Consider the following 26460-nt stretch of genomic DNA (forward strand, 5'->3'; position numbering starts at 1 on the left):
ACACTTATTCCCAAAAAAAAAAGCATCAATATCTGGTTTGTATCATCATTTTCAGGAGCTGAAAAACAGCAACATGGCAGCTTCATTTGCATATACTCTGTAAATGCGTTTGAGAACCAAAACAGTAGCTTTTCCTAAGTAGGGTTGGCCTAAATAGTCTGCAGTATGGCATCCAGATGTTTATATCATCAATATTACCCATTATTCTTGGGTACTTGAAAATTGCAAAACGATAACAAAACCGCACAAAACAAACAGAACTGATAAAAAAAGAATCGAAACAAAACAATTTGAAAAAATAATTCAAAACAAAATAAAAACAAAATTAGACAATACAAATCAAAACAAAATGAAACTAAACTAAATGAAATAATAGAAATCTTTTAAGACATTTTGCAGTTTATAAGAACCTTAATGTTTACCTATGCCAGACAATTGGACCCAAAAACATTTCAGACCATGACAACCCATATTCCTTATGAATGCCGTGGACATTTCGGCCCATAGACATTTCAGACCGTAACAATTAGGATAGTGCTTTATTAATAGGACAATTAAAACCATATATCATTACTAAATTTTCCATATTGGAAGGTTATAAGTATAATATATCAAATCAGAGCTTACAAAAATAATCAAAGATGTTTATAATTAATGTTTCTTTGGGAGCATTAGAAAGTTTCACCTTCCTCATATAATACTTATACAAGATTAATAACATATATGAAAATTATGTAAGATATCTCATACATGATATAAGATGTCTTACATAGTACATAAAATATCTTTTGAAGTATATGAGATATCTGATATATTATATGAGATATTGAAAATATGGAATAAATATGAAAATAGTTTGCCATACATCAGTCACATATTATATAAGTCATCTCATATAACATAAAAAACGTCTTTATAGAATATTAGCTATCTTATATATTGAATAAAATATCTTATTTAAATTTTTGTTCAAGATATTTCATATCAAATATAAGATACCTTCTATATTATATAACAGTAATCAAGGGAATCAAGGTTATTGCAGTAATCAAAAGAGTGCAATCCAGGGACAAAGACCAGCCATGGAAAACAGACATACACAACAAAGAACATAAAGTAATTAAAATCATACATACAAAGTAACAAAAGAAAATTAGCAACTCGGACTCCACTAAAAACTGGGAGCATGGACCAGGTGCACCAGTATGGTAAACATCCTCTGCTTTTCTAGAAACACCCGCCGAGTTGCTCATAAAAAGTCAAGTCCGGGGTAGACAAACGAGGAAAGGAAAACTATGACCCGTTGAATAAATCAGTTTTCATTGTGCAGTGCAGATGGATACACCATAACAATCCACGAGTTCATGATGACGATCATAATACTTCTGTAGTGATGACTTCAATCTTGTAGCAACATAACCCTGTTCCAGAAGCCTATTTGTTAGAGTTCTAGCGTGATGCAAAAAGTCTGCGTAGTTCCGGTAAACTCTGCCATAACATATGAGTTGTGATATGAACACTGCATACGCAGGTGCTGAAGGGATGTTGCCACAGATGAAAGGAAAGTTTACAATTCTGAATGAAAAGTCATCAAGTTTGTCATAAAGTTTGGTCAATAGTTTTCCTTTATCATCGATTTCTAAGTGTAGGTCAAGATATGAGGCTGACCTTACAGTGTCTGTAGGGGTAGATGTGATGTATCAGATCCCCGAAATTAGGATTGTTTAAAGATAATATGTCATCTATATAGCGGAAACTGAGATTAAAGGATCTAGCCAAGCGATATTCTTCCTTTCGGATCAAATTAGCTATAAAGTCAGCCTAATAAGAATGAAGGAATAGGTCAGCAAGTAAGGGAGCACAATTTGTTCCCATTGGAATGCCGACTATTGTTGAAAAACACATCCACCACACTGGACAAATATGTTATCAATTAAAAATTCCAGCATTTTGTAAACATCTTCCTAAGTATATTTGGAAGATGATTTGGAATTATTTTTTACAAAGTATGAGGAATCTCTACCAAGAACTATGTATTTGTATCTAGGTGTACCATCTTTTTTGGAAAAACAACGATGTATAATGTTTTCAAGTCAGGATTTTAACTGAGTATGGGGAATAGAAGTATACATTGTTGAAAAATCATAGGTTTTAATGCTATTATATTCAGATAATAGTCTTAAACTGATTGTCTCAAAAAGATCTTTCGAATTTTTCAGGATCCACATTGAATTAATACCACCTACAGGAGTAACAAGTGTTGTGGTAGGACTGCAGACTCTCTTTGACAGTTGTGAGTATAGAAGTTAAAAGTTTTGAAAGAGGTTTGGTGGTACATTTTGCAGATCCAGCTATGAAACATTGTTTGTATGGATTCTTGTGGAGTTTCGGAATCCAGTACATAGACGGTAAATCACAATTATCGTCCTTGGTAGAGAGACCAAAAGAGGATAGCACATATTTATGGTTTTCCACAATCTCTTCTTTGGAGAGTGTGGTAGCAGTATAGGTTTTATCACTGCTATTATTTTCTACATCTACCTCTGATAATAAATATTTGATGTAAAACGTTTTGCAGACAAAAACAATGTTGTTTTGGGCTTTGTCTGCTGGTACGACAACATATTTGTCATGTATAGTAGACAATGTTTTCGATACATTGGGATCTTTGAAAACTGATTTAGCTTTGGCACTCATTGACCTACTTAAAACTTTCATTTGTTTCAAAATTAAAGACCTCACGACTTTTAACCACTCTGACAGAGAATCAATGTCTTCTTGTTCTCATTTTACCCATTTTCTTGCATAGTCTTCGACGGCATTCATAAGAACTTTAAAGTTATAATTCCAATTTATGGAGCTTGGTTCACGGTACTTGGGACCTTTAGAAAGGATATTATGCAGAGATTCATTTTCGATGATGATCTCCCATAACGACGTGACCAGAAGGACCATTTTTGAATGGAGAGTTTTTGCAAGAACAGTCAGGTGGTTTAGCCTTGAAGTCCTCAGTCTCGAGAATCTGCAATAGCCTTTTATAATTGAATATTTTGGATGCAATGGGTTAAGTATAGGAATATGAAATAATTGGTATGGATTTGTCTTTGAAATATGAGGGAATTTTGTTGGTGACGTTTTTTTGTGATGGAGGATGTTAGCCAAATTAATTGTATCTATACCTTTGTTGACAAACGGTAGTGGAAGAAATGATCGTTTTTCTTTATCTTGACTTTTCACACAAGCTGGTTTAAAGAGTCTGTGGAAACCAATATCCAAAATGATGACAATAAGTCTATCATGATGAGGTGGAGTCAGAGTGTAATAGAGTGAGAGGTATAGAATAAAGTTTGGTTCTAATGTGATGAAGTCCAAGAGGTTTTTGTATGAAAGGAAGGAGACCATCTATGGAGACATCATGTAACTTAGGTGACATATAGTGGCGATGGCCATGACTCCTTTCCCGTCTTGGATTTTTGTCAAATAAATTCATCAGATTTATGCTATTGTTATATTGGCTTGAAAGGTTTCCTATACTTTTGATGTTGTCATTGCATCCGTAAGGTACCTAGTCTGCGTATCCAGTGCTCCTCTCTTTCCCTACGATAGTTTTTACTTAGAACAGGACTGTTTGTAGGATAGTAAATTTTTCTAAAATACCAACTTTCATAGAGAAGATTGAATGATCTTATTGATTAAAGTGTTGATAAACTGTCAGGAATTTGATGGTGTTAATTACCGAACGATGACTGCACATTCTTTTGTTTAATCTGTCAGGAATTTGATGGTATTAATTACCGAACGATGACTGCACATTCTTATGTTTAATCATTCTTGCGTTTCTCCGACATATACTAAACCACATAAGTTGCATTCTAATCCATATATAAAGTTTGTTGATTTGCAACTTAAGTCATCGTGACCTCTTGTATGGAAGATTTTGTTTGTAAGGGAACTGGAGAAGTGAGAGTCAGTTATAAGAATGTTGCATGATACATCTTTTAGTATATAAGAGATCATTGATAAATTTTAATAAGATATATCTCATACATAGTATTTTGTATAAGATATCTCATGTATTTAATTAGATATTTTATACATTAAATACAATATCTTATATAATACATAAGATGACTGATATATTATATAAGATATCTAAAGTATGGAATAAAAATGAAAATGGCTTGTCATATAAGGGTTCCTATTTTGTGTAATCTTTAACTCAATAACAAATATATCTAAAATTAAACACAGTGTTTTTATTCATTTTGAAGATGTAAACCTCCTATTTTAAGCATATTGGACAAAAAATTTGGTGAATTTTCCTGTTTTTCAGCAGTATATAATGTTATGAGTACATACTTAATTTGTTATATACTTTATATTTATTTAACTTGAATTGTGTTTATGCATAATGAAGGTCTTTATGTGCTAACATTAACACAGGATGGTAACAAAGATTCAACACCCTATCAGTCTTGTTATTATCTTGTTTTTAGCATAAATTTAGTGTTAGCACAGTAAGGATTTGAACTGCTATTTCATTAAGTATTTTAAAATGAGATTTCCCTGAAATTCCTCATTTTTTAGCTCACCTTGCCAAGTTCATGTTAGCTATTGCCATCATTGTCGACTGTCATTCACATTTTTTTTTTAAATCTTCTCCTCTGACACTACAAGACCAATTGGAACCAAACTTGGTATGAATGTTCCTTGGGGTATCCTGCATAGAACTGATATGGGGATTTTTTATCTGTCTTAAACATGGCTGCTGTTACTAAAAATAGAACATAGGGGTCAGACAGTAGTTTTTTGCATATATCTCAAAAATATATAATATTTATTGGTCATATATATACTTTATATTTAACAGGGTTAACTTGTGGCATAATGGTTAGCGTGCTGGACTGCAATAATGAGGCAGATAGTACCATAAGGGAATGAGTTGATATCTCATTAATATTACAAATCATTACTTTCAGTGTGGATTGAAATGGTGTTGAGCATCGCTGATTTACAGTAGAAAAATCTATGTATAACAATTATATTTTTAAATTAACATCTTGTACTGTAAAAAATGTGTTCAATATTTCAGCAAATCTGTAAGTTTGTGTACCAGTGTTTGGAAACTGCTGAGAAGAATGGATGTACATCAATAGGTATTCCTGCTATGGGGACAGGAAAGATTGGATATCCTCATGATCTAGTAGCTACATACATGTACAGAATGGCAGAAAAGTTTGCTACTAATTATACAAATAGCAAACTAAGGGATATAAGATTTGTACTTCATCCAAAAGATCATAGAACTGTTAAGGTTGGTGTGATTCAGTCATAGGGTTTATTAAGGCATCTATTGATCTGTGTCTCGAGTTTGTGTTCAACAATTAATGCTAGACTACTTAGTGTGAGAGTGTAAGTTGAAAATTTACAGATTAAATATCTTTTTTTGCTGTATATATATATATAAGGAACAGGGCAATATGGGAGGCTTTACAGAGCATTTCAATTTCCTGCTCTGAGTACAATGGCAATTTTTTAAAGTTCTTTGACTGCTTTCATTCCGTTGTAAAATTTGTACTGTATTCAGCCTTTGATCTTCATCCAAATTTATAGTGTTTCAACCTCGTATCTATCAATAAATTGTTCTATGTTTTGGGCAAGACATTGTATCAAGCTGACCCCTGGGAATTATTGTATTTGTCTAAAAGAATAAAGAGTTTCCTTCAGCATAATATTGACTCAAATGGAATGTAAATGGGTGCCCATTTTGTGTCCTCAACTCTTTCTAAACCACTTGATAGAATTTTATGATACTTTCAGGGAATGATTATAGGGTTGCATTATTGTTCACTTTCTTTATAAATATTTTTTTACCCCACTGCAACACAGAAAGGGACATCAGAAATTCTGGTATTCCTGTGTCCGTCTGTCACACTTTACTTTGATAAAATTTTGTAGGATTGTTAGCCACTATATGTAGTTGACCATATTGCACTGCCATTTTGATTCAAGTAATTTTACAGGAGTTATGGGACTTAGTTGAATTTGTGCATGCTATACTATAGAAACATCTTGTGGACACAGTTCCTCAGAAACTGCTCAATTGATTTTGTTCAATATTTGTAGGATGATAGTCACCATATATAATTGATTGTAATGCACTGCCATTTGGATTTGACAAATTTTATGGAAGTTTATGATACGTTTTCACTTCAACTTTTTGTGGTAGCGGGGAGATTTGGCTACATGTAGCAATGTTATTACCTTTTTAAATGTGGGATTTCTTTTAGCAGAACATCGGTTTAGCCATTGACTCATATTGGAGTCAATTGCTAGTTCCATGTTATGCTAATGAAAATAATGGACACTAGTAAAATAAAAAGCATTGAACAGAAACTCTAAAAAAATGATAGGTATACTTATGGGATGTATGTAATCTCTTCACGACCTATATTTAATTCAATGACGTACAATTTGAATGAAGTTAAATGACATATATATTGTTTTAGCTCTTAATGAAAAATAAGACAATAAATTGCATAATATTTCTATCTAGATTTGATTAAACTTTTTACAGGCTTTTGAGGCTGAGGAGAAAAAGTGGGTTCCCAAAGTGCAAGTCAAGACAGCCCCTCCAAAGTTTGCTGCTGATGATAGTGGTAGCCAAGGAGATAAAGTTGTTCCTAAACCTATCAGTGATCATGGTAAGATATAGTTCTAGGAAGTATATCAACTTGTGAAAGAAAAAGCCATAGTTATCTTTATTTATTTAAATCTCATTGAATAGTTAACTTTTTCAATGGTCATAGGATGAAGTTGATTTCCAAATGATATTCTTTTCTTATTATAAACTATTGTGCAGTCAAGTGGCAAGTAAAATTGACCTTGAAGAAGATCTTGTTATGAAATGATATCATATGATATGATTTTTGAAAAATAGCAACATGTTAGCATTATGTGAACTCTCATTATTCAAACTATTGCTAATGTAGTGATAGATTTTATATTAAAATTACTTTCAGAATTCAAGGTTGGTGATGTAAAGTTGACAGTAGAACAAGGGGACATATTATCAAAGAATTGTGATGCCATAGTAAATGGATGTAGTGATAACTTTGACTTTAATGGTATGATGGCTTGGATAGCCTTAAAGAACAAAATCAAGATTATTTAATATTTTTCTTAAATAGCTTATTCTTCAACCCCCAGAATCGGTTTATTTTAGAGACACCAACTGGATCTTTTTTATCATCTTTTATACAAGCACAGACATGTAAACATACGGGTCTGCTATTGTTGTCATGTTCATAGTTATTCTTGGTGTTGTCCATTTAAGTTTTCTTGCATAGACAATGGGTTCTCATGCAACACTTTTGATATTAGTTGGTTGATCTTTACCAAACTATATAATAAGGTTCCATACCACAAGAGGAAGATTGGTTTGCTTTTTGGAATATGGCCTAAACCATTTAGGAATTAGGGGGAAAAAAATAAAGCATTCTATAAAATTATTTTAAGTAACACAAAAATTTGTGCATGGATCTCTATGAAATTACAATAGTATGTTCTATATCACAAAGGTCAAACTGTCTTTTTTTTTATTTTGGGGGTTACAACCTGTTTCAAAACCTCAAAAGGATATTTTTATTGGTTTTAGGGGTTATGACTTGAACCAATAAGGAGTAAGGAGCCAAAAAGGGACTAAAATAGAATTCCAGAGTTCTGGACAATAAAATGAATTATAGTTCATTAATCTCTAAAAATGTACTGAAATTGGTTGCAAACCACAAAAGGATGGGTGGGATTGATTTTTTTTGTGGGGTGGGGGAGTGGTTGACTTAAAAAAAGAGACCTGTAATAAGATTTCTGGATAATAATTTGTAAAATTGTACCCTAAGGTGTCACATTACTTAAGTAGTACTAAGATTGATTTTGGAGGTTGACATGAACAAGTAAGGAATAAGAGACCTTTTCGATTCTTGTCAAATCCTATCCTGTGTCAAATGTTTGTTTGCAATCCAAGTAAGAGCTGACCATTATGAAGCTTGGATTGTGTGTTCATACTTGCCCCAACTGTTCAGGGTTTGATTTGTGGTTGTATCAAGCTGCCTTCTGTGAGCATTTATTTAGGGATATTGTTGTTCAGTTAATACCAGATAAACTGAAAGTTTAACAATTCTTAAATTTCTGAAATAACTGGTCTTTTATGCTGATTTAAATTTCATGCTTAATGCACAAGTCTGCACTCAATACTCAAGTTATAGATTAAATGATTTTTCATAGCTAAAATGTGAAATCGGCATTTCTTCTATTTTCAGGTGCTGTATCTCAAGCCATCAAAAATAAATGTGATGCTAAAAAGCTGGATGGTGAATGTTCCAAGAAAAGTAAGATACCCTGTAAACATTAACAAGAAGTCAAATTATTATAATATATGGGTATCAATTGTTCTACAAATTAGGGCATTTCATTGTATGTTATTCTTTCATTATTTCTTTATTCCAGAGTGTAACACAAAACAATGAGTGGGTGTATTATGATATAGCACAACTTTTGATTGGACTTTGTATTACATTTTGAGATTAAATACATCAGAATCACTTCTTGATCTGATATTGATATCAGGTATGCAGCTGTACTGAAATGGTACTTTAATTGAGCACTTTGTACATCAAAGAAAAAAGTTGTCAAATTTAATTGATTTTTTTGTTTTGCAGAGGATGACATGAAAAAATTTGGTGTTGCTTGTACATCTTCCTGTGGTTTATCTAACTGTAAACGCATTATACATATCACAACAAAGAACAGTCTGCATGGATGGAAGAAAGTCATTAAAGAGGCCCTGAAAAAAGCAGAGAAAAGACAGCTTGGTTCCATTACATTCCCTGCTTTGGGAACAGGTATGAAAGACAGCTGACTTCTTTTAAGTTAGTTACAACAAAAACTGGAAAATTAGACTCGAGTAATATTGTAAATGTAGTGATTTTAAATGGTGTACAAAATTTCCCTACTTTCGCAGTTGACAGATTAGTGTGAAAAATAGTACTTGTGAAATTGATAATTTTATAAAACCTTGAAAATTGATACCCAAGAACATGTTCATTAGATAAAATTTACAAAAAATTAGCTACCACAAAAACTGATCTGTTAACAGTATAATGGTGAACTTTGTAGATCCATAACAAATGTTAACAGTGTAATGGTGAACTGTGTAGACCCATAACGAATGTTAACAGTATAATGGTGAACTTTGTAGATCCATAACAAATGTTAACAGAATAATGGTGAACTTTGTAGACCATAATGAATGTTAACAGTATAATGGTGAACTTTGTAGACCCATAACGAACATTTATTCAATTGTAGGCACTAAAAATAGCTATATAGCAAAAGTCAGGGTTATAACTATGATTTGTTTGAACAAATCTTCAAATTCAAGGACAAAGTTCAACATCAACTTTTTTATCTGCATATTGAAACATTGGTCATTTAAATTAACTTTCAGATTAATAGGAAACAAGTAAAACCTGAAATACTCCACAAGAGACATAACTCACTATCCCCAAATTAGTCTCAAGCTGGTTGGTCTGACTTGGAGATGATTCATGTGCAGGAAACCCTCCACCATCTTGTCATGATTTTCATTCTACCATTTTGGACTTCTCTACTACATGTATTTCTAAAACTCCATCCAGGAGCATACAAACCAGTTTATAATTCATGGCTCTTGAGCAGAATTACTTGAAAAGCTAAATAGTTACCTTTGACCTTTGAAAACAAATTGACTGCTTTTGTGAATTATTGAAATTACTAAGAGGGGAAGTGAGAATTTACCATAGAAATTCATGTTTTTCATCCATTACTGGTGTATTTGTTCATTGATCTGAAAGAAATTTTATCATAAAAAAATCCCTTACCTTAAAAGGAAGGTTTTCGTTGTTTTTAGGATTGTGGTGATAGCTGTATAAGAGATTGGGGTCACAAGAAGTCATTCTCATTAAACTTCTAATAAATTACCTGGTTCTTGACTAATTATGTTTTTGAAATATTGTAACGTTAATATCGGTAGTTTGATTTGTGACATAAAAGGGGCAAGAAAAGGTAAAATAAAAAAAATTATATGCTTTTTGTTACTCTACTTATGCTTAGTCATTGATAAAACAGCCATTCCGTAACCTCTGGCAAATGTTGAAATAATGTTTATGCACTTGACAACATGGTAACTGAAAAATGTCTTAAATAACTAAACAGGTCATAAATACCTTTCAACTGAATTGTATGGTGAATCAATTCACTTCAATACTTTTCTCTTTTATTTTCATCTTCCTATAAGTATTTGGATTTGAAGAGTCAAGAGTATAAAGTTGTTTAATTCTTTAAATTATAACTTGCACACCAAAGTGTCATTATATCAAGTTTAAATGGAGTTAAAGGGTATATATAGCCTAAAAGGAATAGACCATTCTGTCTGTTCATTCATTGTCGTGTAGGCACAAATTGTCCTAAATTGCTAGACAGAAGTTATGCAGTCAGATGGTTCATTTTGAAGGGTTTTCTTATTAAACAGTATTATCCATAATTATACCCCTGCTTCATATGAGAAGGGGTATACTGTTTTACCTGTGTCCGTCATTCTGTCATTTATTAATGCACTTTTTGGTTACAAATTCTCAGCTTCCGTATATCTGTGGTTGTTTATATTTATACAAAGCTTCATATGGGTATTCTGTATATTAATGGGATGTGTTTTTGTACTTGAATGACATTTGATTTCTGAAAAAAAATTGAATTTTCTTAAAATTGTGATGGAAAGCTTGTGTATCACTAATGAGCCATCTCTCAAAGATTTCTTGTTGAGGTATCAAAATTATTCTCTTCTAATTTGTGCTTTTTTTTGGGGGGGGGATCTAAAAATGAAGGATTACAGGATAAGGATATAAAAAGTTCATAAATATTTTTAAAATACTCACATATGTCATAGAGCATTATTGATTTTGCTGCAGGTAGTGAAGAACAGATGGGACAGACAATAATGGAAGCCCTTGCAGAATTTGTTAGTGAAAAGAAACCAGTCAATCTTCAACAGGTTTACTTGGTCATATTCCAAGATAAAATGGTTAAAAATATGCTGAAAGGTGTTCGTTCTGGTGGCCAGTCTGCTGCTGCTGGATATAAAGGTATGTTTGAATTTGTAGAATTGACTGCAAACTTTAAAAAAACTGAAATAATAACAAGTCTGTCATATTATCTTCTTTGTATTCTAATCATTTGTGTTATGTTAAGTAGTTTTTGCATGACAACACTCATGAACAGCTTTCTTGGTTGTCACAATGGAAGGAGCAGTTTATTTGAAAATCAGACAGGCATGTCAAAAACCCACAGAGTTCACATTTATTTCTTTTTCAGGATCAGTTACAGGCTGCATAACCAGTCATAGTTTTTCATTTGGGTGTTGCGCCTTTGTGATAGAATTTATATAGATTGTGCATGAAATTAGCAGTTAGCAAGAGTTATCCTTCTTAATTTTGTTTGATTTTATTGTAAGTTTAAAGTATGTTTTTTTCTCAAAAATGGAAAGGACAGCTGTTACTTAAAAATATAGCATATGTAGATTGAAAAAGCATCATTTGTTTGGTGGGTTTTTCTACACCATGAATCACTTTACCATGGGCAGTGTTTGAATTTTATGTGGACCGGTACTTAAATGCCTGACAAGGGAACAAGCATTTGAAAATTACTGAAGTAGTGTAATTTTATTTAAGACAGACTGTTTTTGTGTACAACTATGAAATAAAAGTGTAAGACCAAGATTATTTTCCATCACTATAGAAAATAGTAAGTTCCCTTTTTAAATAAAATTTGAAGGAGGTTATGTAAATAATATCCAGGTAAATTTTTAACCCATATTGATACTATATCTCATCAGATTTTTCAGAGGATATAACATTGTATTTGACTGTAAAAAACTTTCCCTCGCTATTAAAAAGCTTCCACTACTTACAGTAATAGTATGACTATAAGTTTTTATGAAGCAGCAAAAAATATTCCTATTTGAATGTAGCAAAACAAAACAAGTATTTAAAGATATTCTGGATAAGCGGAATATTTATTATTCATAAAAATTATTTTGATTTCCTATAGACAAGAAATATATTCTATCAATATTGAAATTCAATGCTGTCCCTCCCCAAGGAATGATACCTTAAAGATAAATGTTGTTGCCTTTCCTAAGTTTGTACTGCATAGATTTAAAGATTCATTAAAAAGAGAATATCACTACTAATGATATAGCGATCATTGTGTCCCCTCAAGTCAGTTAAATGGTGACTACCGATGATAACATTGTGTCCCCTCAAGTCAGTTAACTGGTCACCACTGATGATATAGCGATCATTGTGTCCCCTCAAGACAGTTAACTGGTCGTGTTCACTTTTTAGTTTGCTACTTATCCAAAATTTTAAAATGCTTTCTACTATAAAATAAAGATCAGGTTTGATGGTGGTGAATGTTTTGCAATTAAATTTCAGAAGATATGATCCCCTTTTTCATACAGACATTTTAATGCTGAAATTTCAGTAATCAAGAGATGAAATTTCTGTACAGAATGTACATATTTCTGTTTTTTTTTCAAGTAATACTTTTTTTGATTTTAGGGGCACAGAAAGTGGTAAAATCAGAGGACAAAAACAGATCATCAATGTCCTTCACTATTTACTATTTATCTAAAGAACATTTCACAAGAGCAAAAGATTTACTTGATGAAGCCATAAAAGATAAATACAAAACTGAGATAGTTTGTGACAGCATTCTTAGAGAGGCAAAGGATGCTGAGGTAACATTTGTTTAAAATCTCGTTTGTTATGATGTTGAATAACTTGAGTTGATATTTTGCAATATTCAACTTTCACTCATTATGAAATCTTTTTCTCAGATTCCTTTGAAAAATTTGGCTGCTTTACATTTGGCACGTGCCATGGTAGAAATTTGAATGATTGTCTGTTTATGATGACACCAGTGGTTACAGGAGAACAACATAAAGAAAGTCACAACATCACCTTCCACCAGTCATGTTTTTTTTTTAAAAATGATGCACAACCACTCAACAACCAATCACAATGACAAATTTTTCACACAACATCCTCCCATGATGTGATGTCGTAAATATCTAGTAGTCCAAGAAGTAGATAAAAATGACCTAATCATAGAGAATTAAGGATTATTTTTAATTGACCAAGTTATGCAATACACCCAACTTAAAGGCAGTTCAAACTTCATGAATTTGGAAGTGTTAACAAGGGTAAATTGTCCCAAAGATGGTTGTGCAAGCATAACTTGGATAAAAACAATACTTATGATTTAACTCCAGTCTAAATTAATATTTGATCCTTAACTAAAATGTTATTTAATTTGGGATTACTTGAAAATGCAGACTGTGATCCAATCAAAATTAGTTACTTCATAGTACCAAATTAGTTCATACACAATAACCTATATTGTAAAGATAGAACCAACCAATCAGAAGGCTTATTACAGATCAAATTAAATTATTATGTAGTGTTCTCTTTGAGACTAGTGTTATATATCACTTTACTGTTTAAGGCAAAAATTATGTTTTTCATGCGTAGCTTATATAGTAAGTCTTAGCAGGTAGATTTGATATTTAAATATTAAATATTATTATATCATAGTATGGAAGTTCATTTTATACTCCCACTTCACAAGTGGCTGGTGTATTGAAATCACCATGCCCATCCAATTATTTCTGCTCTTAATGGATGGACAGATTTCAAATATTTCAAATTTGGTGTCTGAATTTATGTAGATGGATTACACATTGTAAGTGATTTTTGTTGCTGACAGATATGAACTTCCTGTTTTGTCGGAATTTGGCATTTTATATGATATGGAATGGTAGTGAACATTTGAGGTACAATAATCTCAGTTCTCACTGGATGGGTTGATCCAATTAATTTTGGTTTCTGTCTAATATCAATTTTCTATGTGAGTGGGCTTATGCATACCCAGCACAAATCATCATGTAATTTCATGTACTGCTTTGTCAAAACTGAGACTTGATACAATTGTACAAACCAATTACTTTTTTCCATTTGATATTAATCTTATGAAAAAATCAAATAAGAATAATTCAGTTTATCCATAGTATTGCAATAGTTGCCCACTTCTCACAGTTGTGTTTCTGTTAAGTTTGATTGTTCGATTATATTTACTACATTGTATGTCTGATTGGATTTCCACTGCACACAAACGTATACATAATAAAGACACATTCAGATTTATATACCCACACTTAAAAGTCTGTCCATCCCATACTAGTTTCCACATGCTAACTTAGAGGAAATTAATGTGTCTTTTTAAAAAACTTTGCATAGTTATTGAGAATCATCAAATACAGGTATAAGTTTGAATTTCAGTTTGAAAAGATTATCTAAACAAATGTTACATAGAACTGATGTGGTGACTTTTGATCTGTCATAAAAATGGCCGCTGTTACTAAAATTAGAACTTAGAGTTCAAACAGTAGTTTTTCACATATATCTCCAAAACTGTTAGGTTTAGCCAAATTTTGACGTAGGCTAAAAGTGTTCAGCATGATAAGATCTATCTGTGGTCAAATTTGAATTTTATTCTGTTAAGCCTTGTTGGAGTTATTGTCCTTTTTCCCTGTTTTTTTGCTATTTTTAATGTTATTTCTTTCAAAAATCTTCTCCTCTGACACTACTTGACCAATTATAACCTAACTTGGTTTGTATGTTCCTTGGGATATCTTGCATAGAACTGATGTGGGGATTTTTGATCAGTGAAAAAAAAATGGCCACTGTTACTAAAAATAGAACATAGGGGTCAGACAGTAGTTCTTCGTATATATATCCAAAACTGTTAGGTTTAGCCAAATTATTTCAATTGCTGAAATGACCCTTATTAAAAGGCTCTCAAAAGTTTTCAGGGATCAAAGTTGTCAGGGGACTCCTTGTACGAATTATTGCCCTTGAAAGATGAAAAATGACGTTTTTTTGGGTTTTTTTTTTTACTGTTTTTAGCCAATATCTTGAAAACTATAATAGATAGAAGAAACTTTCAATTGCTGAAATGATCCTTATGATAGTCCTACCAAAGTCTTTTTGAGTCAAAATTGTTGGGCAACTCCTTGTTAAATTTATTGCCCTTGAAATACAAACTTTAACCAGGTGAGCGATTCAGGCTTCTGGGAGCCCGTTGTTATTAGTATAATATGGAGATTGCTTCCCACTATAGTTTGAATCTGTGAAAACATAACAATCCCACAACAATATACTAGTAAATATTCTAGCCTTATGCTTTTAGCATCTTATTCTTATGCTTTGGGCTTCTTATTATCAATGCATGACTGAAATAATGAAATGAGAACAATAGAAAATACTCTTGTACATAGGAAAGCTTGGTGTATCTTTCTGTGAGCCATGCTTATAGGTGTTGTCGTTACATCATTATTTCCAATACTAGTACTTGTTCTTTTTTTTACAGATTGACTTTCTAATGTCAGTAGGTGATAAATATGCAATTACATTCACCATAGATTCGACAAAAGGTGAAGTTATACTTGATGGAGTGCTTGATGAAGTAATGGGTGCTAAACAAGATGTTTTTGATGCAGTGAGGAAATTTAACCATGCTAGACATTGTAAAGCTGAGGCTGCCATAATACAGGAACAAGTTCAATGGTATCTCAAGGTCAGTGATCAATATGTTCTTTTGTAATTCACTTTTTAGGCAGTGGATTTCTTCTACAACTGTGAAAACTTTCTATACGACTGCAAAATAAATTGTGGTCTTATATTGGTATAGTGCTGTTGCCATTGTCATCCATAGACACTTGGTTTTCGTGCGATAATTTGAGTATTAGTCTGTTGATTTTTAGAAAATTATATAACAAGGTTCCAAACCACAAAAGGAAAGTTTGTATTGATTTTTGGGGATATAGTCTGTAATGTATTAAAATAAGCCAATAGCGTGAAAGATGGGCGGCGTTTGTTTTGCATGCTACACGTGCATTTATGTCTAAGTCTGTATTATGTATCTTTCGTTATAGATTAGATTTGATAGCCAAAACGATGCGTTTAGTTCCCAGGCCATAAAATAACTCCAAAACGATATTACATAGTCGCAACTGTTTTAGATTAGGATTTAGAGCCAGAAATGGGCCTAAAACAAGCATTTCATAGAATTTAACTATCTAACTCCAGTAAAAGCATACAAATGTATATGGTATTGGGTTAAGACTTGAACTTTTCAGAAACTTGGGGCAAAGAGCAGGGTTACATATATGCATTTTCCTGATGTCAAGACAATAACTTGACTATTGGTTAATGAATCTTTGAAATTGTATAACAAGATGTCATACCACTAAAGGAAAACTGGAGTTGATTTTGTGGGTTAATAATTGAACTTTTTAGGAATTAGGGGCCGAAAAAAGATGCCTAAAACAAACATTTACCTTTTGTCTGAACTATAACCTAATTTTAATTCTTTAGGATACTGGTCCAACTGGTTTACCAGAACTTATCCCTTATCCAGATATGGTTAACATGTATCTGGAAACAGCTTATAAGGGAGAATCAGGGCGTACTGAAGTGGAGTTTAAGGATGCCCAAGGAGAAGACTATGTCATTGTATTAAAAGAGATGACAGAATACTTAAAGAAGGACAAAAGTAACAAAGTGGATGTTATCAGAAGAGAAAAAATACAAGGTTTTTACATATACACATATTTACCTTAATATAGTAGAGTAAGTTCTGTTACCAGACTTTAGCTATCCATCAGAATAGGTCTATAAATAATAGTTCCTGAATCAGGAACATTAGAATATTAGATTTATGATTTAGTTTAAATTTATTTTTTTTTTTTGTTTTTTTTTTTTTTTACGTTATTGATTTGCTCAATTTCTTTTCAATTTATTTATATGCATTTCAGTGGTCCTGAAAATATAAATTTCGTAGATCAGTCTCCTGTGATATAATCTGTGATATAATATAATAATTTAAATAAACTCCTAAGGTGGTGCTGGTAATACTGAAGCCCCTCCAGAATGGGATGATCAAGGAACTGAATCTGTTAAAGTTGTTACCCTCCTTAATTCATCACCAGAATACAAATCTGTGGAGAAGAAGTTTATAGACTCTGTGTTCAGTGGTAGAAAGGAATGGGCCACTCAGTTCAATAAACAAACACTGGCAGTCACCAAGGTAGGTAGAAAGAAGTAATTCTGTTGTTTGAGAAAACCTAGTTTTTTGTTTGTTTTTTTTTTTTTTTTTGTGGGGGGGGTGGGTGGGTGGGTGGTGGGGTATTTTATCAGGAAGCAAAATGATAATTGACTCATGTTTGCATGTGGAGATAACCAAATTTAAGCAGTAAATTGTTCCTTTAGTTCTGTTTAAGTTTATATTATAACCTCATGTGACGTTGAAAATTGAAATACTGTGACAGATGAGAGATAGTTTGGCATTATTAATACTAGTCTAAGAGATCTTTATTTTATATATAAGAACTTAAGAATATCAAATTGCTTTATTCCTAATGTAGATTGAGAGAATTCAGAATTTAAATTTATGGCGAATGTATGCAGCAAAGAGAGATTTGATTGAGAAGCAAAATCCCTCTGGTACACAGAATGAGAAAGAATTATGGCATGGTACTCCTGAAGCTGCTGTTGTTAGCATCAACTTCTATGGCTTTAATAGGAGTTATTGTAGAGACAACAGTAGTAAGTATTCACCAGTTATTTATATATATTTAGTCTGGAAAATCTTTACACACAGTGCTTTGTAATTTTAGAGGTAAAGTGGTTTTGTCAGGAAACTATATATATCCCTATATTTCTTCACTTTACTCTGCTATCGACCTTTGACCTCTAGTGTTCAGTTGGATTATTCTTAGGTGTTGATTGATAACAAATTTGACCTCAAAATTTAATCTACCCAAATACAAAAATAATAATTATATACCTATATTATAAGGATCTTAGTGTTATTTAACTGCTTGAAATTTGCATTAAGCTCATCAAAGAAATAAGACCTAAGAAAGAATTGATATTATCAATTAATGCTGGTTAAGTTTTCAAATGAAATTTGGTAACAGAAACTTTCAGAGAAGTCTTTGATGATATTTTTATGAGAAATGTTATTTTTAACTTAGTGGGGTGCTAGATTTCATGCTTCCCAAAAATTTAGTGCTGTTGTTACCAAAATCATAGCATATTGATTATAGTGAATTGTTTACACTATGAAGCTTAGTAACATAATGATAGAATTTCAAATATTGCATAGTTTTCTTCATTCTTTAATTTGTTTTTTGTATGCCCATCTATACAGGTGGGGTATAAAATAATAAACTGTTGTCTGTCCATCTGTTCATCATTCACATTTTGGAAAATAATTAAAAAATGCTTCTTCTTTCTTGTCTTTATCCATATCCCTTCTTCTGTTCAAAATCAAGGTCATTTCTTCAGTTTGTCATTTATACTTGATGATCCAAGGTAGTATTTGGGTCAGTGATATAAACAGCCGATAGGGGACTAGGTATTGCTTTGCAATACTCTCAGAAGGCTTGTTTCTATTGATGATAGCTCACTTTTGATTTTTATAAACTTCTAATTCTACATTTTGGATATATGATTGCTAAAAATTGGTTGCCATATTATGGTATCTTATTTTCATTGCTATCACGGTCAATTGATGTCTAAGAATAACTTGTTAACTTGAGTGTAAGTGTATAGTTCTTTATGAATGTATACACGTTGTCATACTATGAAACGAAGGCTGGAATTGATTTTTGGGGGTTATAGAAATCAAGAATAAAAAAATGACTAGAAACAAGCATTTTCCTGAAGTCCACACAATAACTTAACTGAAAGTCAATGCGTCTATTTGATGTTGTATCAAAAGATGCCATAAAGGAGGATTGATTTTTGGGGTTGTCACTAGAACTGATTAGGAATGTTGGGCCAATAAGGGGCCTGAATTAGACATTTTCTCAATCCTCAAATAAAATCTTCAGTAAAGTTAAATTGATCTCTTTGAATTTGTACAAAAATGCCATACCACCGTTGGATGACTGACATTGTTTGGCTTTGCTGAGCATCATATACTTGTAATGGTAGGATGTATCATTAGAACAGCGATGTTTGCAACCTTTTTGGTTCGTTCTTATTGCCTTTTTTTTTTACCAGATTATAGCTATTTACATTTTCATGTTATGTTTTTTGGTTTTTTTTTTTTCAGAGGATGCTTATTGGGGTGAAGGAGTGTATTTTTCAGCAGATGCTTCATATTCTGCACGGTCTTGGCTAGCAGCTGGTACTGGTGGACATGCACTTACAGGGGAACACAATATATATTTATGTAAGGTTTTGACAGGAGTAACTATGAAAGGACAGAGGAATATGCGTTATTTACCCATAAGACAAGATGGTACCATGCTAAACTATGATGCAGCAACAGATGCCAATTACAATCCAACTGTTGAATATGTGATTTTCAATGACACACAGGCTTATCCTCAATATCGTATCAAGTTTAAATACTAAACTTTTACAATTTGTTTGACACTAGTATTGAAAGATGAATTGATGAAAAACATTTCTTTCATTTGTCACAGATGCAATTATTTTTGTTAAATTTCCCTTTCTTTAAGACTGACACTAAAAGTGCTGTACATAAACCTATTTTTTTTTCTTTTGTTTTTATTTGTTATAATCATAATGAAAATTCCTATGGGAATTATTCTGTTTGTTAATTGTCTTTCTTTACCATTAACACTGTGACATCACAACACTTTTAACAACTGGAAAGTCCAAAAATCAAAGATGTAGTGAAGAAATTAGCTGGAGAAGGAACTGAAGAATGCCTATGGCCAAAATGTCATTCAATGACTGAGGAAGACAATAATCATAATGGAAATTATTGAAGCTACCATTCATGTATTGTTTATTACATATGTGTTGTGGTTATATGAATGTATTTGCAAAATACATTATCTAAGCTTTACATCTTGTCTGTCAACAAATAATAAATAAATCACTATGGATAAAATCAATCAAAATTATTAAATGTTATTTTTACAAAAGTTATAAATGTAATTTTTTGTAATTCTAATAAGACTTGCTACGTATAATTTAAGAACAAAACTTAGGGTAAAATTATGGTAAATATGTTTGCTCCTTTATCTCTATGAAGCTATACCAAAGGATTCCACAACTTAATGATCAGACAGGAACTTTTTGGGTTATGACTATAAACATTTACAAATTAGGGGCTGAAAAGTTAAAACCAACATTTTTCTGGCTTTGGAGCAATTTCTGAAGTAAATGTGTATAGATCTCAATGAAATTTCACAATAATATTCAGTACCACAAAAGGAAGGTTGGTAAGGCATTCCCAACTTCCTAGAAATTTAGATCCAAAAATAAGCACTTTATCAAATGTAATTTAATAACTTAAGTTAATGTGTATAGATCTGTATGCAATTGTACCACAAGGTTCCATACCAAAAATATAAAATATGGTTAAAAATTTAGGGTTATGACCTTAGGTATTCAGTAAAAGGAGCTGAAAAAAGAATTAAGCAAGAATTTTTCAGTTTTGGGGATGATAACAAATTTTAAAAGTGTTTGAACACTTTTATTCTATAAAGAAACTTATGTTGTGTTAACAATCCACATTCAGAACTGTATCAAGTTTGAAAGATGTGTCTGTAATAGCCCAAACTGTATTAGGTTAAACCTCTTCAACTGTATTTTGAACCACACTAATTTTTTCTTCAAAACCATGAGAACTACTACCCACAAATTTGTTTGACTGAATGCATGAAAACTAACAACTGCAAATATTCATATGGTTATCAAAAAAATATATATAATGAATGGTATGTATTATTATATGATTATAAGTTGAAGGATTAATAAATAAATATCTAATATTTTTCAATGAAACAGTGGAACTTGTTTTGAAAAATCAAAAATACTGTCAAAACCAGACACTTTTTAATAGTCCCTATACATCAATATAAAGGTACTAAGTATTTAAAACATTGGTAAACAAAATGACTGCCTTAACCGGAGAAATTCTGAAGTCCAAAAGAGACTAAGTTCAACAGTTCTCACTGTTTTAGTGTTTCCTTTATCAGTTCACAAAATTTTCACTATTGAGAGACTTGAAAACTTAGGGTTTTTTTATGTAAAGTCCCTACTCATATGTAGGATTTCTTTCATTATTTTACTCTGACATTAATATTTTGTAGAATTAGTTCTGTGTGTTTAGTATTTCATCTTCATCTCTTAACCTTAATGTATTAACATTTATTATGTGGCAAATAATTAATTTTGAGAAATTGTTTTAAATGTGTTGAGCATGTTCTGTTTAACACACTTATCAGTCGAAACCTTCATCCTATTATCAATATTTTATCACTAATATACAAGAAGTGAAGAAGTGAAGAGTAGTTATTTTAACCAAGTAAAATTGGCAATAAATTTTAATTGATAGAAAGTGTCTAGGAAATTTTTTTCTTAAGGTGAAATTGATTTTATTTGAGTATGTTTACAGTGTAGGATAAATACTGTTAAAATAGTATTTTAATGTAAATGCAAATTAACTTTTGGACTTTTGGGAAAAAGTGAAATGGAACAAGATTTGTAAATGTGTGTGAAGTTGGATACTGTATAACTATCAATTACAGCTTATACTTCAGACATCTGTAGTAAAGATTGATATACAGTTTCTTCATATTAAAAAAAAACAGTTCTAAATTATATGGGATACACAACTGTATGATTTCAGTTCTATTTTACATTATGTACTCTTTGAAAGTTTCTTCATGCTACAATATTCACTGAAATCAAAAAATTTCAGTGCTAATGGCACTTTGACTGGATTCCTTATGAAAATCCTTGCCTGCATTTTTCAATCAGATTACAGATACCTCTTACAGATTTCCGGTTATAAGGGGTCAAAGGGACCACATTCCTAAATTCGACCTTTTGTCTATTTTTGGTCTGGTTTTCAAAATTTTTATTTGAATTACAAATTTTGTGCTATACAGTGTCCAAACCAGTTACTTTGTCCATTATCAATTGTAAGCCCCTGTGCTTAAATGTGTCAAAAACTACTATTGTGTCCACACTTGCCCTAGCTGATCAGGATACGACCACTGGGTTCGGGGTTTTTGTTGTTACTAATGACCTCGTGATTTTGAAGCTATATTGCACTCAGTGCAATTTGGGAATTTATTTCATGAATAGGTTTTTTCACTTACTTCCATGATGTAATGTTATATCGACAGTAGTTCAAGTTTACTTAAATACAGTTTTAAATTCTTTCTGTGTGCACGCCTGCGCGGTTTAAGATATAGAACTTTCTGTTTCCATTGTCATTTGTTAAAGTAAGAGAGTGCTTTCATCTTTGAGTAAACTACTGACCAAAATCATAATTAATGTCCTGCAAAATCAGAAAATTGATCCTGAAAAGTTTTTGTACAACCCATACTGTTTCGGAATCTATTGAGGTTACAGACCACCAATGAGCATTTGGAACGTACGCAAAAATAGTCCTACGCAGAAATTACCTCTGTTCCTCATAGTGCTGTGAAAAAAGTTCTCATCTCATTTAAAAAAATTAAACAGTTTCTGAAAGGAAAAACATTTCTGTACATTTTACAGGTGTATTTTGCTTCTTGTGATGTGAAGCCTAATCTCCATCATGATTTCTAAATATACCCCTATCTTGTGAAAACACTGGGATTTCCCATGCTGTTTATAGACACTTCACTTCCGGTGACTAGTACTGCACTGCAAGTCTGCTAACCCCACATGCCATTCTGAGGATTGTGAGCTGACATATGTAGAATCATGCTGATATATAGTCCTCTGCAGGTTAAAGTTCAGGTAAAATCCAGAGAAGCCATTGAATATTGTAATGAATATATACAAAAAAGGTGTAACAATTATCAGTATTCTTTTCTCATTATGTTAATTTCACGTGAATGTGGAATTAGTAATTGGTGAAGATCATTTTTCACGTCCTTTGATTCATAATCATTTTGTGCTTGCTTTACCAAGAACTCCCAAACTCTCCTAGCAACCCGATCACTGTAAACATGGCCGACTTTTTACAATGTAAATATTGGCACCGAGAATTAAAATCTGACCGGAATTTAATGATTCAATGTTTAAGGAGAAGCCGTTTGGCTAAACGAATGAGCACGTCATTTAAGACAATTTAAACGAGGTAGGTGTCAATAAAGTCGTAGAAAATATTTTTATTCAAATTTTAACAGTATGTTATTTATGTGACGCCGAGTATAAGGTTATTTATATTGCTTACTATCCTAATGTCTTATGAGATGAAAAGTTTAATTTTTCTTTGTTTTTAAATAAATTCCTTATTTATGTTCTATCTAAATGAGCTTGTAATTTATTTAGTGTACTGAGTAGTAATGTTCTGTATGTTGCATGATAGGATCTATAGCTTTATTCCTTTGTATGTACAATTTAATATAAGTAACAGAAAGTTATTGAGAATGCTTTCAATTTGTTTTAATCGATGATTGTTTCAGGTCTTGAGGAGGTGGTTACCTGAACTTGAGCGTATGTATGAAATTATAAATGTTAAGAATCTTTCTAGTTTATGAGAATTAAAACAGCCTTAATGTCTGCATGTTTTTATCTAGTGAGCCTTTATTTTATATTGTTAACAATTTGTGCTAAGGAATAATTTGATTAGCCTGGTTTTAATAATTATGGTGTAATATTAATGCATTACGTGTATTTGATTTTGTCATGATTTGTTATATCTAGGCATAAAGTTATATGTTAGCTTGATTGCTCTTTTAACTCAAAGGCATATTTTAGCTTATGTCATCACACTGCGTCTGTCACTCTGTCTGTCTCCGTCGCCGTTCACAAATCTTACTACATGTAGTATCCTCTGAAAAAAAAAGAGGAGGAAACTACTTATATCAAGGTAAATAATGCAAAATCTACAAGCGACCGAGAAAACAAGATTAAATTCCTACTTCGTCTGAAAGAGCTTTTTAAAGTCTACAAAGGATCGAAGTTGTAAGACAACTTCTTGTTTAGGGTAATTGCCCTTGAAATATCAAAAATATACTTTTTGCAACTTTTGACTTACATTTTAACAACCATAGAAGCAGATAGGGGAAGGTTTCAATTGTTTGATTTTTTTATCTTGTCATTAACTATTCCCAAAGCGAAAATGAGTTCCAGGTGAGAGATTTGGGTATCTGAGGCATCTAATTTAATATATTCATACAAAAATGTATTGTAGGCTACAGAAGAAAAAGAAATAAAGGTTTTCACCAGATCAAAATAAAAGTTTACCATTTCTATTATCAATTATTAATTGGTCTGATAGTACATACATATTTTCTGCTACCTATACATTGCTGTTGATGTACAGATATCGATTAAAGCAGATTTGGATGATAATTTGTTGCACAGAAATAAGCAACTATCACTAATCGAAGACTAAACGAGTTAATGTAGAATAAGCATAACACAGCATCTGTCACTGCTTCTATGGTGTAGATATACTATCATACACTTCATAAAGCCACTAATAAAGTGATTTTGGTGGATGTCATCTGTAATTCAAAAAAAAAGATTGAATGAATGTTTCGTAGGATGTTGTAATGAATGAGCTATATTAAAAAATTAAAAAAAAGAAATCAGAAAAACATAATCAAACAATATTTTCTGCACTCTGGGAAGTTAATTTTTCGAGTGCTCAACATTTGATTCAGTGTAAGAATGTATTATTGCTCTAAAAAATTTGACTAAAAATTGAAGAACTTAATTAACTTTTGCTTTTTAACGGTGGTTATTCAACTTTTAGTTAATGCTTAAACAGTTAACAACTAGACTCACGTTGGGAACAGTTTATTCGAAATATTCTAGTAGGAGAAATCAAGGATACCAAGGTTATAGTAAATCATTTCACAGCTAATATATATATGACTGCAAATTTTTTATTGTTGTATAATGGTATGGTACTGTCATTAGTTCATGTTGTCGTCTTCTACAGATACAAATGTACTTACTTTTGGTCCGATTGCTTTTGATAAACTTTAGAATAAGGTTCCTTTACACAAAAAGAATGTTGCACAAGGATTTGTGTTATAAATATATTATTTCATGGTGTATTAATATTTGTATTTACATTATCAAATGAATAAAAAAAATAGTTCCCCTGAAATTGGTTGTTTACACTACAGAGCACATTTTTTTTATTTAAAGTATGCGAACATAAGTAACCGTGACAACTAATAAGTTTGCAGTATATGACTTCTGAGTTAGAAGAGTAATCAAAGAAACCAAAATTATAGCGGAAATCAAAAGATTCTAATCTAGGGAGAAAGTCCAGACATGGAAAACAGACACATAACAACGAACATAAAATAACAAAAATAATATATACAAAATAAATGAGCAACTTGAACTCCACTAAAACTGGGCGCATGAACCAGGTGCACCGGTAGGGTAATCATCCTCTGCTTTTCTTGAAACACCCACCGATTTGCTCATAAAAAAATCAAGTCCAGGGTAGAAGAAAGGGGAAAGGAAAACTATGACGTTGAACAAATCAGTTTTCATGGTGCAGATGTGGATACACCATAACTATCCATGAGTTCATGATGACGACCATAAAACTTCTGTAGTGATGACTTCAATCTTGTAGCAACATAACCCAGTTTCAGTAGCCTAACTGTTTTCTTGTTTTTTTTTGGGCTTATGACCTCATTGACAATTAACATGTTTTCTAGTTATGTAATAATGTTTATTTTTCATAAGTGTTTTATATATTGAACGACATAGTTTATTGCCTTTGTCTTTTTTTTTAAATAATAGTTATTATTATTATTTGATGTTACGTGTAAAATGTAACACAAACAGCTGGGTATTACCAGATATTAGACATGGTCTTAATCCATGGACAAAGACCAGACATAGTAATCAGACACAAACAAAAAGAACATAAACTAACCAAAAAATAATACATACAAACAAAAGAAACTCGGACTCCACTAAAAACTGGGAGGATGGACTAGGTGCACCGGTAGGGTAAGCGTCCTCTGTTTTCTAGAAACACCTCATAAAAAGTCCAGGGTAGACGAAAGAGGGAAAGGAAACTATGACACGTTGAACAAATGGTTTTTATGATGCAAAATGACTTTTTAAAAGGGGTCGTTCACGCTTTTTAAAAATTTGATAATTTTTGCTACAAATTCTGCATGAAACTAACAACACTTTCCCACCAATGGAACAGTTATCACCCCCTATTTTTGTTCCGCAAATATGCACGATATGTTAAAATAGTGTGATTACTTATATTGATCTGAAATCATTGACAATTGTTTTATCAACGAAAGTTTTAAAACGACAAACGTGATGT

At 31.8% G+C, this 26460-nt stretch overlaps 1 protein-coding gene across 2 annotated transcripts in view; it reads left to right on the forward strand.

Annotated features, from left to right (window-relative positions):
* Window positions 1–23870, forward strand: part of LOC148621969 (uncharacterized) — a 68763-nt gene extending 44893 nt beyond the window's left edge. For both annotated transcript variants that reach the window (XM_088571384.1, XM_088571385.1), the window contains 12 exons: window positions 5093–5314; window positions 6578–6704; window positions 7023–7127; window positions 8319–8387; window positions 8718–8900; window positions 11004–11177; window positions 12654–12832; window positions 15523–15729; window positions 16530–16746; window positions 17054–17241; window positions 17579–17759; window positions 19276–23870. In XM_088571384.1, coding sequence (XP_088427510.1) covers window positions 5093–5314; window positions 6578–6704; window positions 7023–7127; window positions 8319–8387; window positions 8718–8900; window positions 11004–11177; window positions 12654–12832; window positions 15523–15729; window positions 16530–16746; window positions 17054–17241; window positions 17579–17759; window positions 19276–19580 — 2157 coding nt within the window. In that variant the 3' untranslated portion in view covers window positions 19581–23870. The remainder of the gene's footprint in view (window positions 1–5092; window positions 5315–6577; window positions 6705–7022; window positions 7128–8318; window positions 8388–8717; window positions 8901–11003; window positions 11178–12653; window positions 12833–15522; window positions 15730–16529; window positions 16747–17053; window positions 17242–17578; window positions 17760–19275) is intronic.
* The last annotated feature ends 2590 nt before the right edge of the window (window positions 23871–26460 follow it).

Source organism: Perna viridis, chromosome 3, assembly GCF_037379345.1.
Source record: "Perna viridis isolate PV_CMFRI_1.1 ecotype Kerala chromosome 3, ASM3737934v1, whole genome shotgun sequence".
Lineage (NCBI taxonomy): Eukaryota > Metazoa > Mollusca > Bivalvia > Mytilida > Mytilidae > Perna > Perna viridis.